At 43.7% G+C, this 23,409-nt stretch overlaps 2 protein-coding genes across 5 annotated transcripts in view; one reads left to right on the top strand and one right to left on the bottom strand.

The window, feature by feature from the left end:
- Positions 1-23,409, top strand: part of IFT140 (intraflagellar transport 140) — a 108,284-nt gene that overhangs the window by 27,211 nt on the left and 57,664 nt on the right. For both annotated transcript variants that reach the window (XM_058157922.1, XM_058157921.1), the window contains 8 exons: positions 486-558; positions 1,923-2,014; positions 4,329-4,456; positions 5,223-5,340; positions 7,021-7,151; positions 9,811-9,961; positions 11,428-11,559; positions 14,138-14,334. In XM_058157922.1, the coding sequence (XP_058013905.1) occupies positions 486-558; positions 1,923-2,014; positions 4,329-4,456; positions 5,223-5,340; positions 7,021-7,151; positions 9,811-9,961; positions 11,428-11,559; positions 14,138-14,334 (1,022 nt within the window). The remainder of the gene's footprint in view (positions 1-485; positions 559-1,922; positions 2,015-4,328; positions 4,457-5,222; positions 5,341-7,020; positions 7,152-9,810; positions 9,962-11,427; positions 11,560-14,137; positions 14,335-23,409) is intronic.
- Positions 17,396-23,409, bottom strand: part of LOC131185416 (transmembrane protein 204-like) — a 97,815-nt gene continuing 91,801 nt past the window's right edge. For all 3 annotated transcript variants that reach the window (XM_058157923.1, XM_058157924.1, XM_058157929.1), the window contains one exon: positions 17,396-20,172. In XM_058157923.1, coding sequence (XP_058013906.1) covers positions 19,928-20,172 — 245 coding nt within the window. In that variant the 3' untranslated portion in view covers positions 17,396-19,927. The remainder of the gene's footprint in view (positions 20,173-23,409) is intronic.

The following is a 23,409-nucleotide window of genomic DNA, read 5'->3' as shown; positions in this document are numbered from 1 at the left end:
AAGAAGGAAGAGAAGAATAATAGTAATACAGTCTTAGTAAATTATTTGACAGTGTTGAGGGAATTAGTTGTTAAACAGAGTGATGGCATTCGGGGGAAAAAAACTGTTCTTGTGTCTAGTTGTTCTGGTGTGCAGTGCCCTATAGCATCGTTTTGAGGGTAGAAGTTGAAACAATTTACTTTTAGGATGCGAGGGATCTATAAATATTTTCCCAGCCCTCTTTTTGACTCGTGCAGTCTACAGGCCCTCAATGGAAGGCAGGTTGGTAGCCATTGTTTTTCTGCAGTTCTAATTATCCTTGAAGTCAACTCCAGGAGCTGCTATTGTCTGTGAAAAATTCCTCTAGAAGCAAACACTTCTGAAAGAAAAGTTCCATACCCTATAGAAACTATATTGGTTGGCCCTAAAGGAGTAGTATCAAATTTTAAGATCTGGGTTAATTTGAAAAATGGATTTTTAGTGACCTTTTTGATCCCGCCTTTTAGGATGCTGTAGCATTCTGGAATGGAAAGCAAGTTTCTATCTATGAGCCCTCAGCTGCCACTTTACGGAATTCCGGTAGGTTGAATGGCTTTTAATGCAATTTTGTGTACATGTTAGGAAATAATATAGAACGCCAATAATTTGCTTTTTTATCGAAAGAGGCAAGAAAAGAGAAAATAGGCAGGTTTCCGTACTAAAATGTATTCAGAATGGATTGTGATTAATATGTGTGTGTATGTGCGTATACATACTTATACACATATTCAGACACACACACAAACACACACACACACACACATATATGGTGCAGACAAAACTCAATACCACTTTTTCGTGTGGCTGTTGATAAAAATAGGATCGCCAACCTGATTGCCAATATCAGATGACAGATATGGCACAAGGGTCGGCAACCTTAAACACTCAAAGAGCCATTTGGACCCGTTTCCCACAGAAAAGAAAACACCGGGAGCCACAAAACCTTTCCCCGTGCCTGACTATTTCCTGAGAGGCCACAGGACTAGCATATGTACTTGAATTAAAGATTCTGTTTTCTTCTGAAACTTTTCTTTTCTTGGATTTATCCATGGTTGGCCTACCAGGGGTTGAAAAACTCAATAAATCTCATGCCGGCGGGTATCACACACTGGTGGTTGTGATGCCTATTTTGAGCATCAGGGAGCCGCAGCAGATGAGTGAAAGAGCCACATGTGGCTCCAGAGCCGTGGGTTGCTGACCCCTGGTATATATATATATAGCATATATTTGTGCGTTCATGTACTGTATGTGTACAGTTATATATTTATTTTCTTTTGAGAATGGGCATCAGAATTTCATCATTTAATGTGTGCCAGTGTGTTCACTGAAAAAAAATGATAATGAAGGTGCTCCTATCTTAAAGAAAATATTGCTAATATTTTAGTGTCTTTTACCTGTATAACTGTAAGTTATACCAGCATTCTGCTATAACTTACAGCCTATTGCATGAAGCTCTTAGCCGTACAAATAAAAAGAGAGATTAAGGCTGTTGTAAGAATGTTCCTGCCAGGGTTCCAAGGAACACTCCCAATGAAATAAAGCTCTGAGGCTTGAGGTTCCTCAAAGTTCCAATTTATTAGAGATGTCATGTTGGCACAGCTGGGAAAACCCGAGACTGAAAGCTTCCAGGTTTTCCACACCCAGTTGACAGTTCACAGCCCTGCCCCCCACCCACAAGTTCATCACATTGTCCAATCAACTCTTCACATTCAATTGGATACAGTCTTCAGGCAGTCTACATCAGACGCAGGCAAAAGTCCTTGAGTATGGAATGTTGTTATGACTAACTTTCTATCGCTCCAACAACAACCCCCTCCCAACTTCCCCAGCTAAAATATGTGGCAGTTAAGAAGCAAAAAGAAAACTGTCTTTCCAAAACTGACAATTCCTTTGAATGGTTCCAGGTTCTTTCCTCTGTGATTCCCCTGTGCTGGCTATGCACGAAGAGAACCTTTATACTGTCGAACCAAATCGGGTTCAGGTTCGCACCTGGCAAGTAAGTGAGTTGGCATTACAGGGTGGCGGATTACAGCCCTCTGCTTGAGGCAATAGTTTGGGATTTATGGCTCTGTATTTGTGGTTTGAGTAAGACTCTTCTGCCCATACAGTCTGACCATTAGCAGTATACAGGAGTGGCCAAAATTGTGGAAACCTTTTGGGAAAAGTGTATTTTCTAAAACTAATTAATAACACCACTTTTTTTTTTTTGGAGTAGTGCCATAAAATTATATATCAATGGAAAGATAATTTAATCAAGAATGTAATGCAATAACTTTGATGAAGGATTTGCTATTAGAATAGCAGTTGCAGTATAAAAAAGAAACGTGAAACACGTAGAAAAAATGAGATATACGAAAACTATCACCATGTCAGTTAATACAGTTGGGTAACCTTTAGCATGAATGACGGCCTTACAAGGTCTTTCCATGGAGTGAACCAAGTCTTTGAGTTCTGCAGCTGTTATCATGTGAAACCAAGATTGAATGATGGCTTCTGTTAATTGGGTTTTATTGCTGGGTCGCTTCTGACTAACAAGTTTCTTTAGTCGGCTCCATAGATTTTCAATTGGGTGAAGGTCTGGGCTATTCCCAGGCCATTCCAGCAGTGGAATAGGATTAACTTGAAACACCAGAAAGAAAAAGTGGTGTTATTAGCCATCAAACCTCGAAAATACACTTTTCCCAAAAGGTTTCCACAATTGTGGCCACTAATGTACAGGTAACCCATGAAAGTAAATCCACACAACCAATTATAATAACCAAGAACGTGCGGGTGTAGAATCTGGTACCATATGCAGGTAGTTCTTGAGTTATGACCATTGCTGAGCTCAAGATTTCCGTTGCTAAGCAAGCAGCTGTTAAGTGAGTTTGCCCCATCTTACGACCTTCCTTGCCACAGTTGTTGTTCAGCGAATCACCTGCTCGCTGTGATTCTGTTACTGTTCGCTGTAACTAACATGGTTGTTAAGTGAATCTAGCCTCCCCATTGATTTTGCTTGTCAGAAGACAGCTGGGAAAGTTGCAGATGGCAGTCGGATGACCCTTGGAGGCTGCAACCGTCACAAATACAGGGGTTGCCAAGCATCCAAATTTTGATCACATGACCAAGGGGAATATTGCAATGGAGATAAGTGTGGGAGGATTGCCATGAGTCATTTTTTTTTCTTCAATTCCATTGTAGCCTTAAATAGGTGCTAAACGGGTGGGATTCAGCCGGTTCAAACTGGTTCGAGCGAACCAGATGTTAATTTTAATCTGGTTCGCCAAACCGGTTTTTCCAAGGACTGGCTGACCCTGGTCACCCTTCCCCTCCCCTCCTGGGGGTCTCCACACGGCCCATTTTGGATGCCAGATAAGTGCAGGGCATGTGCGGAGGCTCGGAGGGTGAAAACAGGCCTACTGGAAGTCCAGAAATGGGCCAGTTTCCAGCCTCCGGAGGGCCTCTGTTGCCCGGGCGAGGCCGTTTTCGCCCTCCTGGAGGCTCCAGGAAAGCGTCCAGAGCCCGGGGAGGGCGAAAATGCCACCCCGCCATGGTGCAGGAGGCCAAGTAGGCCACGCCCACATGGCCACGCCTACCTAGCAACCAGGCAATGAACCGGTTGCTGAAATTTTTCAATCCCATCCCTGGTGCTAAATCAGGGGTCCTCAACCCCTGTCCATGGACCAGAACTGGGCTGCGGCATGCCAGAAACAGTCATGCAAACAAGAGAAGTCCCCTCCATGGGATGCAAGCAGCACACAAAACCACGCCCCCTCCGGTCCATGGAAAAAAACCTTTCTCCACAGAACCCAAAAGGTTTGGGGGTCGTTGTGCTCAATGAATGGTTAAATGTTTGAGGACTATTTATGCAGCAGTCCCAAAGGTGCTTTTTCAGGAGGCAACTGGACTTTCTCGTTTTTTCTTGGAAGACGATTGGCTTCCTGTCCGAGAAGCTTCTTCAGCTCTGACAGGATACTGGGGAATGGAAGGATTTATACTCCTTGCAGGCAGCTAGTCATTTGCATCCTTTCAGAGGGTCGTTGAAACACTTGGAGGTTTATCTGTGTCCTCAGGGTCACCTGAGTTAGTGCTCCTGGTTCCTGTAGTCTGCCATTTTTTTTCCTCTGGAAATCCATTCCTACTCCCACACTATTCCAAGAGTGTTCATCCCAAATTGTATAGCTCAAAGTCTGTAGAGATTCTCAGTCATCCAGGTCATGGTTGTCCCAAAGGTGCTTTTTCAGGAGGCAACTAGACTTTCTGGTTTTTCCTTGGAAGAGGACGACCCACCCAGGCCTAGTTTGAACACCGCTACGTTTCTTCTCTCCCAGGGCACCGTGAAGCAGCTGCTCTCCTTCTCTGAATCGGAAGGCAATCCCTGCTTTCTGGACGTCTGCGGGAATTACCTGACGGTTGGGACCGACTTGTCTCACTTTAAGATCTTTGATCTTTCTCGCAGGTACGGACTTTTGTTATGAACTTTTCCATTTGTTCATTTTTATTTATTTTTTTTACAATTGGAATGCCATCTTTGATGATGTTGTGGCCCACCAGTGGCCAGCAGAGCTGGCAACAGATTCGGACAGTGAGGAGGTTGGGGAGGAACCTGGGCCAGTCCTGGAGTCTGGGGAAGGCTCGGACGAGAGCTCTGAGTTGGAGGCAGAGAGGGGACCAAGGCCATCTGGTAGTTCTTTGCTGCCTCCGGAGCCTCCGGAGTCTGACATCAGCAAGGCAGAAGAACAGCGTGAGCCTGTTCCTAGTATGCGCATGCCCAGAGCTGCCAGAAGACAGGAACAATTAAGAAAACAGGGTCGACTTGGGAGTAAGGCTTGAAGATGATTGGCTCCTCCCATAAGAAACAAAAGAGAAGTGAACAGGACATGAGCTTTTGCAGGAAGCAATTAGTTCATCTGGTCGGTAAAAGCTCTGTTTGACTCTGTGCTAAGTTTGGCCTTGCCCTGCATGTGGCAATTAGTTCTCTGGCAGCATTCCAAGGGAGATAAGGTGGGTGTTTGTAAACACTCCCATGAAAGACTGTTTGATAAGCCTTTCAGATTGGGAATGAAAATAATTCACAGCCCTTTGAATTAAAGAGGTCTGCCAGGACTAAGTTTGTGCTGTATACTTTCTAAGGAAGCCTAGGTCAGAACGGATGATCAGTTTCACAGGGAAAAGAAAACCCAAGACAGTTCATGTGACCTGTTCAGTCTCTCGTCTTCCCACAGAGAGGCGAAGGTACATTGCAATAGCAAGGCCTTGGCAGATCTCATGCCCGGCACTCTCGGGATTGCGTCCGTGAAGTGCAACACAAGCGGCAACAGAGTCAGCATTCTCCTGAGCAAGGTGAGTCGGAACAACCCCACTGTCAGGCCTGGAATCCATCTTGGGCCTTGGAGATTCAAGCCTGCCACATTTACTACTGTGGGAAATTGGGAGGGGGAATTTTAGGGAGCTAGGAAATATGTAGTCAAAATAACATTCCTTTCTTTGAGAGTCAAGGCCACCCTACCCTGCACCTGGAGAGGTGTGACTGGGAGGCATCTCCAGTTGGGATGATGCGTTGATTGGACAACGTGATGGACGTGTGGGTGCTGGGGCAGGGGCTTGGACTTTCTTTTGGGTGGGGAAAACCCGGAAGCTTGCATATTCGGGTTTTCCCAGATGTGCCAATACGACATCTCTAATAAAATGGTACTTTGAGGAAACTCATGCCTCAGAGTTTTCTTTCGTTAGCGGTGTTGCTTGGAACTGGGACACCCTCCTTTCACCTAAAGACCCAAAGGGAACTTGGTTAATATCACTCAATAATGCCTTGGTAAGACCGCACTTGGCATAGTGCATCCATTTTTGGTCGCCACGATATATAGGCAGATTCACTTAGCAACCATGGTACTCACTTAACAAACACAACAACTGTGGCAAGAAAAGTTGTAGAATGTGGCAAACTCCCTTAACAAATGTTTCACTTCACAATATTAATTTTAGACTCCATTGTGTTCGTAACTGGAGGACTACCTATAAAAAAGACATTGAGATTATAGAAAGAGTGCAGAGAAGAGCAACAAAGATGATTAGGGGACTGGAGGTTGAAACATATCAAGTACAGTTGCTGGAATTGGGTATGTCTAGTTTATTGAAAACAAGGACCAGGGGTGACATGATAGCAGTCTTCCAATATCTCAGGGGTTGCCCCAAAGAAGAGGGAGTCAAGCTATTCTCCAAAGCACCTGAAGGCAGGACAAGAAGCAATGGATAGAAATTAATCAAGGAGAGAAGCAACCTACAGTAGAACTAAGGAGAAATTTTCTGAGGATGAGAACAATTAACCAGTGGAACAACTTGCCTCCAGAAGATGCGAATGCTCCAACACTGGAAGTTTTTAAGAAGAGATTGGACAACCATTTGTCTGAAATGGTACAGAGTTTCCTGCCTGAGCAAAGGGTTGAACTAGAAGACCTCCAAGGTCCCTTCCGATGCTGATATTCTGTTATTCTGAAACATCAAACCACTAGGCCAAGTTAGGTGTAAGTCAGCCTTTCCCAATCTCAGCCATTTGAAGATGGAGAGACTTGAATTATCAGAATTCCCCAGCCGGCCAGGGAATTCTGGGAATTCAAGTCCACTCATCTTGAAGCAGCCAAGGTTGCAAAACACTGGTATTATGTAGCCAAGTCCTGTGCTCTCATTTCCCCCCCACCCCTTTATCTGCATTCGAGGAACTAGCACGCCAGATACACCCCAGTGTATAGTTCAAGCAGGTTTGACTTTTCCCATTTAAAAAAAAAAATCTGGACAGATTTTTAAAGATTTGGGGGAACCTAATTGGAGACTTTTGAAGGGGAGGCTCTTCTTTTAAGACATTTGTGAATTGCTGGAATTCAAGAAATGACTGGCTCCACATTAATAATATTGTGGAAAGTATTTGGGAATATTATCGCTTTTCTCTATTTAGTACTTTCTGGTTTTCTTGGCTATCATTCCTATCGCGAGTCAATCACCTCTCCTTTTTTTTAATTGTTATAGGCTGATGGCAGTTTCGACCCTAGGATTTGTTTCTACGACATTGAAATGGACACGGTCACCCTGTTTGATTTTGAGTCAGGACGACAAAGAGATGCTAAGGAAATGCTCTCCTTGGGCCAGGAGACTGAAGGGTGAGGTTTTATCTTTTTGACTTAGGTATTGTGGAATATAGATGAGTTAATAACATTGTCGAAAGTATTCGGGAATAGTATGCTGGAAAGCGGCTGGCAAAGAAGCCGCCGGCTGGCTGCAGGCCACCGAAAAGTGCCTTAGGTTGCAGAAAAAGTTGCTGCCGTCACCGCCATGTTCTTCGCGCATGTGCATCCCATTTGACTTGCAAGGCAATGGGATGCGCGGCGAACATGGGGAGCGAGGCGAGCAAGTGGCAACCGGAGGACCGGTTCAGGGGCGTGGCCAGCCAGCCATCGCTGCCAGTTCAGCGACCTTGGCCAAATTTCCGCCAACGGTCCCGCAAACCGGGGTGAACTGGCTGAATACCACCTCTGGAATGAGTGCATCCCTAAAATGGCTTTGCAAACTGTTCCTGAGCACCCATTTAAAAAAAAAAAAAATACCCGCAATTTTCGGAGTATAAGACTCACGTAGATTTCAAAAAGCTAAACCAGGAAAAAAAAAGTTTTGGCCTCCGCGCGTCCAGTTTTTGTCCTCCCTGGCCCCCAGAAGCACTCTGCAGGCCTCCCAAACCCTCTGCGCATCTCATTTTTGCCAAAAACAGGACAATTTTTGGCAAAAATGGGACACGCAGGGGGGTGTTCAGGAGGCCAAAAACAGGGACGTATTTGGTCTATAAGATGCACAGACGTTTCAACCCACTTTTTTTTAGGGGGGGGGAGAAGTGCATCCTACAGTCTGAAAAATACGGTATGTAATTTCTTAATGGAACATGAAAGATCCAGCAGGGGTCACTGTGAAATTAAAAGGTTTATCTTCACCCTCAAAGAAAGCATGAACATCTTGCAATCATTTTTTATGGAATATGTATCTGGTTTAGTAGAATACTTTCCTGCTGTGTTGTGGGTGCGTGCCAGACGCAAATCCACAGGAACCTTTATGTCATGTGGGTTGTTTTGTTATTATTCCTTTGCGATCTCAGAAGGGGTCTCTTTTTATAGGCCTGTTCTTTGGTGGGGGGAGGCGAGTCTCTCTTTTTTTCCCTCTTCTAGTGGAAGATGAATTTTTGAGAATGGTTCTCTTGTTTACTTCAACGTCATTGGCTTTGAAACATTTGCACCATTGTTCTGATCTTTGCAAGCCACCCTTAGAGTGCACACAATGGGACAAGGCAGCAGGAGGCCAGCTGGTCGTTGCAGGACCATGGAAAGCTCCACCTTTCTGGTCCTTGTATGCCTCCAGGGCCAAATGTCTTCTCCCAGACTCTTTTTGAAGCCTAGCCCGAGGCATGTTGATTGGTTATATTTATTTATTTACTAGTAGTAGCTGGATACCCGTGCTTCACTGATCGAGCTTGATACATTGACACTTAAAGCTTGAAAATTTATGTAGGATGTGTAACTCCTTAGCATCGGAGTGTGTTAATATAAGGCAACTGGCAGTTGGAACAGAGTTCTTTTCAGGTGGGGAGGGGGAGTAGAATGTCTAAGTCCTTAGCATTAGAGCATGTTAATATACTGGGTAAAAAATACTAATGATCTGATGGTCATTTCGAAAAATCCTGTCTTAGCGAGCACCTAGAAGCCAAGAGGAACATACGTGCCAAGTTTCAAGTTTGTAGGCTTTTACAGTTCTGGAGATTTTGTGATGAATGAGTGGCATTTGGCTTTTATAGATAGATAGATAGATTTCCCTGCATTATTATTCTAATAAACTACCCAAGGCAGCTAACATAGCCAATGCTTCTCCTGCCAACAAAGGAGAGAATGTTTGTAGCTCAGAGTTGAAATGAGGGCTCTTTGGTGCTCTCTTGAGTTTGATTGTTTTCCTGCAGATGTTTCATCACCCAAACTAGGTAACTGACGATGTTGCCTACTTTGGGTAATGAAACATCTGCAAGGAAACATCTTTCAAAGTTCTATTTACTAGGACAGGTGAACTGGCACATCTGGGAAAACAGCTGCCAAAAAAGCCAACACAGTTCTAGGTTACATTAAACAGAGGGATAGAATCAAGATCAGGTGAAGTGTTAAAACCCCTTTATAATGCCTTGGTAAGGCCACACTTGGAATCCTGCATCCAGTTTTGGTCGCCACGATGTAAAAAAGATGTTGAGATTCTAGAAAGAGTGCAGAGAACAGCAACCAAGAGGATTAGGGGACTGGAGGCTAAAACATAAGAAGAACGGTTGCAGGAACTGGGTATGTCTAGTTTCATGAAGAGAAGGACTAGGGGAGACAGGATAGCAGTCTTCCAATATCTCAGGGGCTCCCACATAGAAGAGGGAGTCAAGCGATTCTCCAAAGCACCTGAAAGCAGGACAAGAAACAATGGGTGGAAACTAATTAAGGAGAGAAGCAACTTAGAACTAAGGAGAAATTTCCTGACAGTTAGAACAATTAATCAGTGGAACAACTTGCCTACAGAAGTCGTATATGCCCCAACACTGGAAGTTTTTAAGAAGATGTTGGACAACCATTTGTCTGAAATGGTGTAGGGTTTGCTGCCTGGGCAGGGGGTTGGACTAGAAGACCTCCAAGGCCCCTTCGAGTTCTGTTATTATTGTCCACCTGCATTTGTAGGCTTAGATATATTGACATATGTTTTGCTGAAGGTTACTAGTTAGATTTACCCGTCCCAATTGTGTTGTCTGCCTAGGAAAATCACCTCTGAATATCCAGGACTGCGTAACCGAATCCCTACAAGTCACTTCTGGGATCAGAACGAGCCAAGGCTGTTCGTATGTGAAGCAGTTCTGGATCCTAATCAACAGACATTGGATAAGAAGCAAGAAGCATCAGAAAATTTGGTACGTTCGACTTTTATCTTCCTTTGAGATTTTGAGTGTTGAGCTGGTATTTGAACATTGTACTCGGCTGTTCTTCGTTGAAAGTCTTCAATCCGTTATTGTAGAAGGAACGCTATTCAAGATCGTTCAGGTCATTCTTCATTGGAAAAAAAAGAAAGCTAATGTCCACAAAATCCTGTTAGCAGCAATCATTTAAAATTAGATTGCGGGGAGTATAATATGCAGTGGTGAAATGCAATTTTTTTTTGCTACCGGTTCTGTGGGCGTGGCTTGCTGGGGATCTTGACTGGGTGGGCGTGGCCAAATTCTTTTCTTTTTTTTTCTTTGACAGCTGTGCGGCACGATTGTCAGAAACTTTTTTTTTTACTTTTTAAAGCATTTTTTTTTACTACCGGTTCACTCGAACGGTAGTTTTTATCACTACCGGTTCTCCCGAATCGCAGTGAACTGGTAGCGTTTCACCCCTGATAATATGACATAGGACCTTTTGATATGTCACATATTATACATTGGCCTGAATTCCTCCTTTTATTCTTGAATGCATTTCCAGGCTCTGCCAAAGGAATAATTCCTCTGTGCTGGAATGGAATGCCATTCCCTCATCTTTAGGTGACAGCATCTGCCTGTGAATAATGCTTCCGTTGTAACTTTGAACAGTCACTAAACGAATGGTTGTAAGTCGAGGACTATCTGTGGATGGAATTCAGATTTAATTTTTCCAAGAGTTTCTCCGTTGAATTACAAAGCATGCGATTCCTAAATGGCAAAGCTGTTGTGGCTCCAGCCTCCGAACCTGGCCCCATGCCCGAAAGTGACTCTGAGAGTGAGGGGAAAGGGCCGGTAAGGCTTACCTCAGGAGCATTGATTCCTTTGGCCCAGCTCCAGGAGCCAGAACCAGGCCAGTCGGAGGACGTAATGAGGCCAACATCCCCTGATTCCTCCCTTCCTCAGGCTACGCCTACAGACGCAGCTGATAACCATACCAATCAAGCTTGACTTCAGAAGGTTAGAGAGGCGGCGTCATCAAAGGGAAGGGTGGGGCAGGAGCCCCACCTCACAGGATATATAAGGAGCTTTGGGACTGCTCTCATTTCACGGGAAGCAAAAATTAGCTGAACCGTTTCAAAGAGAGCTGAAAGTCTTACTCTGAGAGTCATTTGTTTGAACTTTGGCAGGCAGCTGCGATTTCTCTGCCAGGACTGATAAGAGCCGTGAATCTACTGGCTGAAGGCCAGCTCGTTGCTCCAAAGTGGGGAAGGAGACAGAACAAAAGCTGCCCAGTTTTGCATTGTAGAACATTGCACGTTATGGTCTACCAAAGGAGAGGAAGCCTCTTAGCTCAGCCATCTGCAGCAGGGGTGCCTTCAGTTTCTTAAGTGCCAACTGAAAAGGGAAAAAAATAAAAACAAACCTACCGAAGGATATTGCACCATGAAGCCCAAATCATGCTCTATTTCCCCTTCCAGGTGGATGTGCTGGTAGTCTCTTTCTTCAGCACCGAAGAGCATGGCCTTCTGCTCCAAGACAGTTTTCAACTGCCATCAACTTACCAGTCTCTTCTAGGCATGGAGGTGCCACATTATTACTTCGCCAAAAAAGTGAGTTGCCAGAGTTTTCCTCTTCCTAAAGGAGAAAGATTCCCCCTAGGAGAAATCCCTAGGGGATGTTTTGATGGTTGGAAACACCGAGAGAAAAAGTAGCCATGATGACTGTTTTCAGACATAGTACCAGTAATACTAAAAAGCCACATGAGCGGGATGGGAAGGCAACACACCAATTCAGGCACGAACGCTTCATAAGTTGTATTATCAAGGTGCACCATTTAAAGATAGAGGTGTTAGGAGAAGAAGAGGTAGAGATTGGGGGCAGAGTCAAGAGAGGACTCAGCCTAGAATCTTTACGTTTCCACAAATGTTCCAAGGCCAGCCCGTCTTGAATTCCATTGACTCTTAACTAACGCTGGTTTAGGGCTGCCTGTTAGTTGACTAGATTCTTACGTATAGACTTGAGCTTAACTGGAACTTAACATACGGTCCTGTTTCTTGAGGCTCGTGACACATTTTCTAAAAGGACAATAGTGTAAAAAAAAAAATCACTTCCTAAGCCATAATTTAAGGATGAGTAGTCCTTTCTTCGGCTGGGGTTGCATTCTTTCGGGGTAATTTATAAGGTACCCTGTGAGCTAAAGCAAGCAGGAGTGGGCTTGCTATGATATGTGAGGTCCTTTAAACCCGGGGTCTCCAACTTTGGCAACTTTAAGCCTGGAGGACTTCAACCGTAGGGCCGTGGTGGCTCAGGCTGTAAGATAGCCTGTTATTAAAACACAACTGCCTGCAATTACTGCAGGTTCTAGTCCCACCAGGCCCAAGGTTGACTCAGCCTTCCATCCTTTATAAGGTAGGTAAAATGAGGACCCAGATTGTTGGGGGGGGGCAATAAGTTGACTTTGTAAATATACAAATAGAATGAGACTATTGCCTTACACACTGTAAGCCGCCCTGAGTCTTTGGAGAAGGGCGGGATATAAATGTAAATAAATAAATAAATAAATAAATAAATAAATAAAACTCCCAGAATTTCCCCCGCCAGCTTTGGTTTGCTGGAGGGGGAATTATGGGAGTTGAAGTCCACCAGGCTTAAAGTGCCAAGGTTGGAGACCCCTGCTTTAAACAACAACAACAACAACAACAACAACAACAACAACAAAATGATCAGTGTAATTCTGGTTTAACCTGTTGTAAAAACAGAGTTTGGTTTGTGAATTTTACTCTTGTATTCTGTTGCTGTTTCTTTGTTTTTTTTCAACATACATTTTTAACATATATTTTTTGCTGTTCCTCTCATTCTGTTTCTTTCTTCTTCTTTTTTTATTTCTGCTAACCAATAGTTGTTATTTTGGAGAGACTCTGTCTATAAACCTTATGTAAGTCATTTGTAACGCTATTTTTCTCTTTATTCATTAGTTTTGTTGCGCCAGGTTTTTCCACTTCGTTGTCCATGTTTATCCTTTGCTATTTTCTAAAAAAATAAAATTGGTGTCGTCGTCTGGGAAAAATGTTTCCTCAAATCATCATTTCATTTATAGTGAAAGTGTAGTGACAGTGCAGGGTTTTAGGGAAATGCTTTATGAAGACACATCGCACTGTTCTAAGTACTTAAACAGAAGGGTGGGGATTGGGTGGGCCTTGCTTAGAATAATGCCCCAGACAGCATGATACTTGGAAGAAAGAGCAGGCTCCAGTGAATTGAATAAGCTATTAAGTCATCCACAATGTTATTTTATTATGTGATAAGGATGAGCTAATGGTACTCAGAAATGCAGTAAGATAACATGTGGGGCTATGGCTTAAACAATTTATAATCATCATTAAGACTAAAGGAAGCAAATTAGGTATCAACAGCATCATTGCATTCTCGTGACATAATGCTGGTGTGTGTGTTTGTGTGTGTGTGTGAGAGAGAGAGAGAGTGAGTGATTCTTAGCACCCGTGTGGACTCCTGGTGGTTACCTAGACCAGGGGTCTCCAACCTTGGCAACTTTAAGCCTGGTGGACTTCAACTCCCAGAATTCCCCAGCCAGCATAGCTGGTTCTGGGAGTTGAAGTCCGTCAGGCTTAAAGTTGCCAAGGTTGGAGACCCCTGACCTAGACATATCCCTGCAGTTTTCTTGGAAAGATTTCAGAAGTGGTTTGTCATTTGCCTGCTTCCTAGGGCTGAGAGGGAAGGACTGGCTCAAGATCACCTAGCTGGCTTTGTGCCTAAGGCAGGACTAGAACTCAAAATCTCCCAGTTTGTAGCCAGGTGCCTTTACTAAGAACCAAACTGGCTCTTGCTGATACTGGCTGTGATACTTCCACGTGAACATCTCAGATCCTTCCTTACAACATTCTCTCTCTCTCCCCCCCTCTCCCTCTGTCTCTCCCTCCCTCCATCTCTTTGACTCTGCCTCTCTCTGTCTCTCTCTCTCTGTGTCCCTCTCTCTGTCTATTTCTCTCTCCCGCCCTCTTTCTGTCTCTGTCTCTCCCTCCCTTTCTCTCCCTCCCTCTTCCTCTTTCTCTGTCTCTCTCTCCCTCTCTCTTTCTGTCTCTCTCTCTCTCTCTCACACACACACACACAAACACACACATACGCCACAAATATTTTGTTTGCCATGTGTAATTAGTACTTTCTTTTCAGCCGGAAGCTGAGAAAAAGGATGAGGTAGAACCTGGCGGGGTCCCGCTGCATCAGATGGTGGCTAGAAGACCAATGAGAGATTTCATTGGGCTGGAAGAATGTGACAAGATGACCTGCGAAGCGATGCTTAACTTCAGCTTCTACCTGACCATTGGAGACATGGATGAGGCCTTCAAGTCTATCAAACTCATCAAAAGGTAGGATGGTTTTGGGTTTTCCCTTATTTCTCTTTTCCTCTGGTGTGATGATCCCTTGAGTACTGGAGAGAAGAGATCAGTTGATCTCAGATTGATGGTGTTCCTTGATCTTCGAATGGTGGTGTCACTGGAATTACTATAAAAGCTGCATTTATTTTGCCTTTTATGTCCTCGTTTCTGTGCCTTTTTGAGCTTTGCTTATTCTGAAACCCTAATTTTATCCCATAGTTTTGGTTCCATTAGGTCAGTGCTTCTCAAATAGTGGGGCGCGAGGCTCCGTAAAGGGGGGCGCGTTTGACCTCGGCAAACACTGTCATAACAAGCTAAGCCCCGTGTTTATGTCTCTGTATCCAATCAGAGAACAACGGGAGCATCTGATTGGCTGTCCAAAACCCTTGTGACACGAGCCTGTCGGAGCCATCTTTAGTGTGGGACGTCCGTCCACACTTACTTTGTTGCCCGACGGATGTGCGCCCAATTGATGTTCAAATGACTGACAATGACCTTCTCCTGTGAAACATAACGCTGCCCCAATTAATCAAACTTGCTAAAGAAATCGGGCTACCGCTGCTGACATTTGCATCGATAGTGAGCATTAAGCCAGTACATGTGACTGTGCATGCTCCTCCCTTTCAAGGAGAACAGACCCGATTGGATAGATATGATGCTCTATCCTGATTGGCCAAACCCGCCCGTGTGACTTTTTTTGCAGGTTAAAGTTTTTTTTAATAATGATACTATTTACAGTCGCGCGGGGGGCGCGAAAAATGTTTTCTTCTTCCTAGGGGGGCATGACAGAAAATAATTGAGAAGCACTGAATTAGGTAAACTAGACGAGGCAATCTTTATTCCACAGGAAATCTATCTATACTGAGAGATGATATAATAATAGAATTTGGCAAGTCCATTTGGGTTTTCTGTCTCTTCTTTTCTATATAGTAAGTCAAGGAGATATTTGTCTGAGCTGCTTCGGAATACGTTTTGCAGATCTTAAAGACTGTTTTGGTCCTCTTTGCCTAGATAACGGGACTAGTACATTTCTTTTTATTCGCCACCCGTAGCAAAATTATCCAAGAATTGCAAATAGACCTGATGCAGGAGATTTGACTAATGAAAGCTAATTGTTGGGATATTTGTTATATGAACAGCGAGGTTGTTCAATAATATTCGGCCAAAGATGCCCTGTTTCCCCGAAAATAAGACCCAACCGGAAAATAAGTCCTAGCATGATTTTTCAGGACGCTTGTAATGTAAGCCCTACCCCCAAAATAAGCCCCAGTTAAGATTGTCAGCCAAATGGGTGCATTTAGTACCGTATTTTCCCCAAAATAAAACCTAACCAGAAAATAAGCCCTAATGCATCTTTTGGAGCAAAAATTAATATAAGAACTAGGCTTATTTTCGGGGAAACACAGTATCAGAATTTTTAAAATTACAAGCTGGGACAGAATAACAGAGTTGGAAGGGACCTTGGAGGTCTTCTAGTCCAACCCTCTGCTCAAGCAGGAAACCTTTCACCACTTCAGACAAATGGTTATCCAACATCTTCTTAAAAACGTCCAGAGTTGGAGCGTTCAAAACTTCTGGAGGCAAGTTGTTCCACTGATTAACAGTTCTCCTTAGTTCTAAGTCGCTTCTCTCCTTGATTAGTTTCCGCCCATTGCTTTTTGTCTTGGCCTTATGTGCTTTGGAGAATAGGTTGATCCAAGCTATTGATTGATAATCAAGCTTCTTGTAGGTTGAAAGTCATGTCCTTGTGTACCGATTTTCATTTACACTGAAAAGCCATGTAACTAATTTTTAAGATAGCCTATTAACTCCCCCCCCCCATGAGTTTCCTGGAGTAGGGGCTGAACAGGTCTTTCTGTTCAAAATACAGTATATAAATATAAAACCTCCTTAGCTCTTTCCTTTTTCTTTTCCTTTAAAGGAAATCTACCGTTTTAACTTTATTTCGAACACCGTGAATTCAACTCTTAAAAGTGGAATCAGGGGCAGAACCATTTGTTTTTAATTTCACATTATAATGATGGTTATTGCAATATTAGCAGAAATAATACATCTTAAATATTCTAGTATTTAAATTCGTTTGGTAAATGGCAGTTAAGTAGAGCACATTTTTATGCTATAGAATTTTCCTAGAAAGCAGGCAGGTAAGTTGAAACGAAACCCAGTTTTTCATTAAAGGACAGTCTGTTTAGTCCTAGCAAGACAGCTTTCTAAATCTAAGAAAGGCTCAAAGCGTGCTTTGAACTCTGGAACATAACTGTACTACAGTGTGAATTTTCTCATCCTAATATGCATGTTTTACAGGACAGAATTTACTGAGGGGGGGTGTAGACTATACTGTAGCTAAAGAAATTTATAACAACATTAAGGTGCCCAAAGGATTATATTGGTAGCCATTTTACTAATTTCAATTGTATTTGTCCACATTTATTATCTAGGTATATTCAACAACACATAATGCTAAAGATGCCAAAATACTTTGTAAATGTTGCACAATATTCTTATATTATTTTTTTCTCTAATAGCAGGTTTTTGGTGCTCTAAACAGTTGGGTAACCTAAGGAGGAAAAATGCTACCCACGATTGTTTTAAAGAAATCAGTTGTTATATCCAGAATAGAAATAATTCCTCAAGAACTTCAGGCGGGCATATAAAATTTAAACTTTCCTATTCGTTTCGCTTTAAGTTAAATTGTTTATTAAGGCTTAGGTACTGAGCGGTATATCTGTTTATGTCTTTTATTTGGCGTCGTATTAAGTCATACTATGAAGCTCAAGAGCTAGCTTCATTATTCCCTTTCTGAAGAAGAAAATAAAAAGGATGGAAAGCGGAAAGCTAAAGCAAAGATTTGAAGCGGTTATATTACAAACGTCTCTAAGAAAGAGACATTAAATATTTTAGGTCAACAGCCTCATCATCCAATCCGTTTTTTTGCCTCCATCGTTACCTCTATCGTATCATTCGTTCACCGGTTAAATGTTCTATCAAACGTTACACCAAATATATTTGTGTGGATCGGGAATCTATTCCTCTGACAGCCATTTCTGATGGATTTCCCCCCCCCCCCATTCGATCGATAAAGAATAAATTCTTGCCTCCCATAAATTTAGTAAGCTGGTCTTCCCACTTCATTGAAGCCTTTTCTGAAGGGGCACTGGTTTGATGATTTTAGATTTCAGCACAGGTAGTCCTCGACTTACAACCGTTTGTTTAGTGACGGGTTCAAAGTGACAGTGGCACTGAAAAAATATGACTTATGACCGTTTTTCACACTTGCGGCCTTTGCAGAATTTCCCACGATCATGTGATCAAAATTCAGGCGCTTGGCAACTGGCTCCTATTTACGACGGTTATTGTGTCCCAAGGTCACAATAATCCCCTTTTGCGACCTCCTGACAAAGCAAAGACAATGGGGGAAGCTGGGTTCACTTAAAACCGGGTTACGAACTTATCACCTGCAATGATTCGCTTAACAACCATGGCAAGAAAGGTCATCAAATGGAGCAAAACTCACTCGACACATGTCTCACTGAACAACAGAAACGTTGAGCTCAATTGTGGTGGTCATAACTCAAGGAATACCTGTATCACTGTTTCCTGCCTAAGCGGGGGGTTAGACTAGAAGACCTCCAAGGTCCCTTCCAACTCTGTTATTCTATTCTATTCTACTTTGGTTTCAAGCACTCAGGCCAAAAAAAAAAAAAATATGCTACAATTAAGCACCAAATCTGAAAAAATGCCCGGCCATCAATTTTTGATTTAAATAATAGCTAATGCTGGAAAGATGATGGAAAGAGAACAATTATTCTCGCTTTGATGCAAATGTTCCAAAATTAAAGACAACTGGAGATAATTGTACTGTTTGGAAGGCTTGTCAGAAATTCCTTTTTACCAGGGCATGGAATATTTAAGATTTCAGGCTTATTAGTCTTTGAAGCCAATTTTGTAGAAACATTTCCATGCTGCTTAATTCTTGATAAAGAGGTTCATTCTAAAGCTGCCATCCTTCATCATATCTGCATTATCCACATCAAGAAGAGTTGGCTTTTCTGGCCAGATTCGATGCCTCTCAAATTTTGCATGTTTATATATATATGTGTGTGTGTGTGTGTGTGTGTGTGTGTGTGTGTGTGTGTGTGTGTGTGTATATACACACACACACACACACACATATATATACACATATCTCCTAGGGTGGCTCAGTAGCTAAGATGCTGAGCTTGTCAAGGTCGGCAGTTCAGCAGTTCAAATCCCTAGTGCCGCATAACGGGGTGAGCTTCCATTACTTGTCCCAGCTTCTGCCAACCTAGCAGTTCGAAAGCACTTAAAAAATGCCAGTAGAAAAATAGGAACCACCTTTGATGGGAAGGGAACAGCGTTCTGTGCGCCTTTGGCGTTGAGTCATGCCAGCCACATGACCACGGAGACGTCTTCGGACAGCACTGGCTTTTCGGCTTTGAAACAGATATGAGCACCGCCGCCTAGAGTCGGGAACGACTAGCACATATGTGCGAGGGGAACCTTTACTATATATGTGTGTGTGTGTGTGTTTGTACATAGCTACTCCATGTACAATGTGCCATACGCTAAATAATCGATTTGCATAATTTATTCTCTTTAAATTATATATTTAAAAAAACTCCCAATTGCACCAAATGGACAAAAAGAGAGAACAGCTGTCATTTCTTCTTTCAGACCACTCTTACAGCTGGTTCCAATGAAGGAACATTTAAATTTGAAAGAAGGGGTTGCCTTTTCCCGTTGCCAGATTCTCACAAAATCCATCAGAATATAGCTCCACACTCTTCTTCTTCTTCTTCTTTTTTTTGGCTAAAAATCCATCAAGATGGTTGAGCTGTTAATATCTTACACTGTACATTGGGATCAAGAAAAGCATTGCATAATGTAGCGAGTTAGACCAGAGGTCTTCAAAGTTGGCAGCTTTAAGACTTGTGGCTGGAGAATTCTGGGAGTTGAAGTCCACAAGTCTTAAAGCTGCCAACTTTGAAGACCTCTGAGTTAGACAGACAGACAGACAGACAGCTACAGACGAACATGGCGTGTCTAAGTAATACAGCTAGTCCTCAACTTGTAACCGTTCTATTTTTTTTGACCGTTCAAAGTGAAAAATGTGTTAACTTCGGGCCGTTTTTTTCACCCTCACAACCTTTGCAGCGTCCCCCATGATCCCATAATCAAAATTCAGAGGCTCGGCAACCGGTTCGAATGTATGACCATTGCTTTTGTTCGAAGGTCACGGGAACCCCTTTTGCGACAAGCCAAAGTCGAAGGGGGGAAGCCGGATTCACTTCTACAACCGAGTAACCGACTTTAAACAACTGTCGTAAAACGGGGCACAGCTCCCTTAGCCCACATCTCCCTTAACCACAGAAATTTGGGGCTCAGTTGTGATCATAAGTTGAGGACTCCCAGTAACGACGGACTTCTCTAAGTGGAGAGTGAAATTTGTGGTTTTAAATTACATCGTCTCTGTCTAAGAAAGCAGTCAGTTTTTGGTGGTTTTTTTGTTTTTCTTTTAAATCTGCCTGTGTGGTTGTATCTCCCTCATTCCGTCTCCATATTCTCAGCACGGGGACTCCACATAGTCATTCTCCAGCCCTCGCCGAAAGCGAGCAGTCAGCGTGCGGCTGATCACGATGACTCTGGGGGCCATGCAGTCCTCTCGCCGATGAAGGATGTTCCATATAAGGATGGCTGCCGCCAATGTGGCCAAGAGACATGCCCCAATGTTCAGATAGCAAGACCAGGACAGGCTGGTGTAGGGTCCAATACGGTAGAAAGTCACCAGGCCGATGACCAGAACAAAACCTGAAAGAAAACGAAATCGGAATCTCACGTTAAATCAGATTCCTGGGATGTCAAAATCCAGGAAGGACAAATCTTTTGCAGGAAGGATAATGTTGTGGCCGGAGGTGGGTTTCAGCAGGTTCTGACCAGTTCTGGAGAACCGGTTGCGGAAATTTTGAGTAGTTCGGAGAACTGGTAATAAAAATTCTGACTGGCCCCGCCCCCATCTATTCTCTGCCTCCCGAGTCTCAGCTGATCGGGAGGAAATGGAGATTTTGCAGTAACCTTCCCCTGCCACGCCCACCAAGCTACATCCACAGAACCGGTAGTAAAAAATTTTTTGAAACCCACCACTGGTTGTGGCATGAGGGACAGGACTAACTCATACAAACCCAGACACGTGTATCAGGGGTGAAATGCTTCCGGTTTGGACCGGATCGCCTGATCCGGTAGCAATGGCGGCGGGTGATTCGGCAAACCGGTAGCAAAAATCCCTGCCCACCCCCCCAGCTGAGCGGGTTTTTTTTTTTTACTTTTAAAAGCATTTTTTCTTCGGCCGAAAAAATGCTTTTAAAAGTTTTTTTAAAAAGCCTTTGATGATCGCGTGGCTCAGCTGGAATCGTCAGAACCCTTTAAAAGCATTTTAAAGAGTTGCCATTCTGTCGATAACGTGGGCTGATTTCTGCAAATTAGGCTATCCGAATTCATATCTGTACCTCTCTGTATTTCGGGGGTTTTTTTGGGGTTTTTTTGGTAAGCTTTCTTCGCCACTCCGGGAATGCACATTGCATGTTGCACATGATTTGAACCCTGTCATTGTAACAGACTACTTTCTCACCAAAGGATCTGATTGATCAACGTTAAATGACATAAGTCACAAAGAAGGTTTCTCACACAACACAAATCCTACCACCGGGATTTGCACCACCCCTGTGTCCGCGAGGCCCCAAATTTAAGTCTCGGGATGCTTTCAAGGAAGAATCCGCCATGGATATTTTTCAACGGGAAAACACATCCATAAAATTTCCCTGGGAAATTTCTTTTATCTGGAGATGGATTTCCTCCTGCGAAATGGCAGGAAAGAGTTGCGGTTTTAAAAGCGCGGCACTGTTTTGCTTTTCTTCACGCGGCCTTCTCCCACCGGGTCTCGAAGACCTGTACGAACATGAAGTATTATCCCACCAACCGCTTCCTCCTTCGTGTGTATCCTAAATATCCGGTTATTCAAGTTTCACCGTTGAGGAAACTGAGGTGAGGAGATTTGTCTAGCCGCCGCAGGAAATCGATCAAGGGGGTCAGAAGTAGAATCTGAAACTTCTGACCCCACAATGTTGTGTGAAGAAATCCCAGAACTGCCCTACTTTCCATGCAGGCAGGTGTCCACGGCTTCCGAGGTGTTTCTGGACAGGTCTCTTGCAAGGCCTCCCTCTCCCTCTGTGTCTCCTCCACCACCCTCCTCCTCCTCCTCCTCCTCCTCCTCGGTTTCATTAATGAACTATATGGATGGAAGTAATTTATAGGTTTAATTAGCCTAACGGAGAACAATATACAAAGAAGCAAATAAAGGTAAAGGTTCCCCTCGTACATACGTACTAGTCCTTCCCGACTCTAGGGGGCAGTGCTCATCTCCGTTTCAAAGCCGAAGAGCCAGCGCTGTCTGAAGACATCTCCGTGGTCATGTGGCTGGCACGACTCAACGCCAAAGGCCCACGGAACGCTGTTCCCTTCCCACCAAAGGTGGTCCCTATTTTTCTACTTGCATTTTTTACGTGCTTTCGAACTGCTAGGTTGACAGAAGCCGGGACAAGTCACGGGAGCTCACCCCATTACGCGGTGCTAGGGATTCGAACCGCTGAACGGCCGACCTTTCGATCGACAAGCTCAGCGTCTTACCCGCTAAGCCACCGCGTCCCCTCGAAAGAAGCAAATAGGCCTTGCATAATGAGGGAGGGGGAAAGTAATCCAGCTTTCCCTCCCCCCTTGTCTCATAAGCACTTCCTTAACCACCAGCACAACAGAAGGGAATTCACACAGACAAAAGGGCCCCTTTTGCAGAAGGAGGCTAGGATAAGCAAAAGGGCGGTAAACAGACATCAAGATCTGCAGATACCATTTCCGTCAGGATTGCGGGCAAGGACAGGTCAGTCCTGAATCGGACTGGCTGTCTCCACTCGGCTGTGCGTCCCCCCCTCCTTCGTGCATCCGTGGCATGGGCTTGCAAATCTTCTGTGATAAAAAAATAAGTCTATTCTTGGGCGCAAGACCGAATAAGATAAAAGCAGGCCAGCCCAAGTGTAATGATTAGACATAAGGAGAAGCCATCAGGACTGCTCCAGATACGCAGGGCTGTTTTCCTAGTTTTTGCAATCTGATGGCTTCGTGATCGTTGGATGTTTCTGGAAGGAAAATGCTAATAATCCAAAATAAAAATGCTTGTCGGGAATGTTAGTACGGCCAAAATATACAAACTAGGCTAGAAGATAGGTTAATAGAGCCGAAAGGGAGCTTTGAGGCCTTCTAGTCTAACCCCCCGCTCAAGCAGGAAACCCTATACCATTTCAGACCAATGGCTGTCCGGTCTCTTTTTGATATCCTTCCATTCCCCACCATCCAGTTGGAGTGGAAGAAGCTTCTTGGGCGAGAAGCGAAACGTCTTCCAAGAAAAACCAGAAAGTCCAGTTGCCTCTTGGGACAACCATGTCCTGGATGACTGAAAGTCTCTATAGCAGGGTTCTCCAACCTTGGTCCCTTTAAGATTTGTGGACTTCAACTTTCAGAGTCCCTCAGCCAGCAAAGCTATAGAGACTATAGAGACTGCTATAGAGACTCTCAGTCATCCAGGACAAAGCTGGCTGAGGAACTCTGGGAGTTGAAGTCCATAAGTCTTAAAGGGACCAAATTTGGAGACCCCTGCTCTATAGACCTCCAGTGTTGGAGCCCCACAGCTTCTGGAAGCATTAGGAAATTTCTCCTTAGTTCTAGGTTGCTTCTCTCCTTGACTAGTTTCCTTCCACTGCTTCTTGTCTTACCTATTGCTGCTTTGGAAAATAGTTTGACGCCCCTCAATTATTGGAACAGTGCTAACTGTAGAACTGCAGAAAAAAATAATTGCTACCAACCTGCCTTCCATTGAGGACCTGTCCGTGAAAATATTTACAGATCCCTCACATCCTGGACATAAACTATTTCAACTCCTACCCTCAAAACGACGCTATAGAGCACTGCACACCAGAACAACTAGACATAAGAACAGTTTTT

Source organism: Ahaetulla prasina, chromosome 14 (assembly GCF_028640845.1).
Source record: "Ahaetulla prasina isolate Xishuangbanna chromosome 14, ASM2864084v1, whole genome shotgun sequence".
NCBI classification, from domain to species: domain Eukaryota; kingdom Metazoa; phylum Chordata; class Lepidosauria; order Squamata; family Colubridae; genus Ahaetulla; species Ahaetulla prasina.
This window is presented reverse-complemented; position numbering and strand designations above follow the sequence as displayed.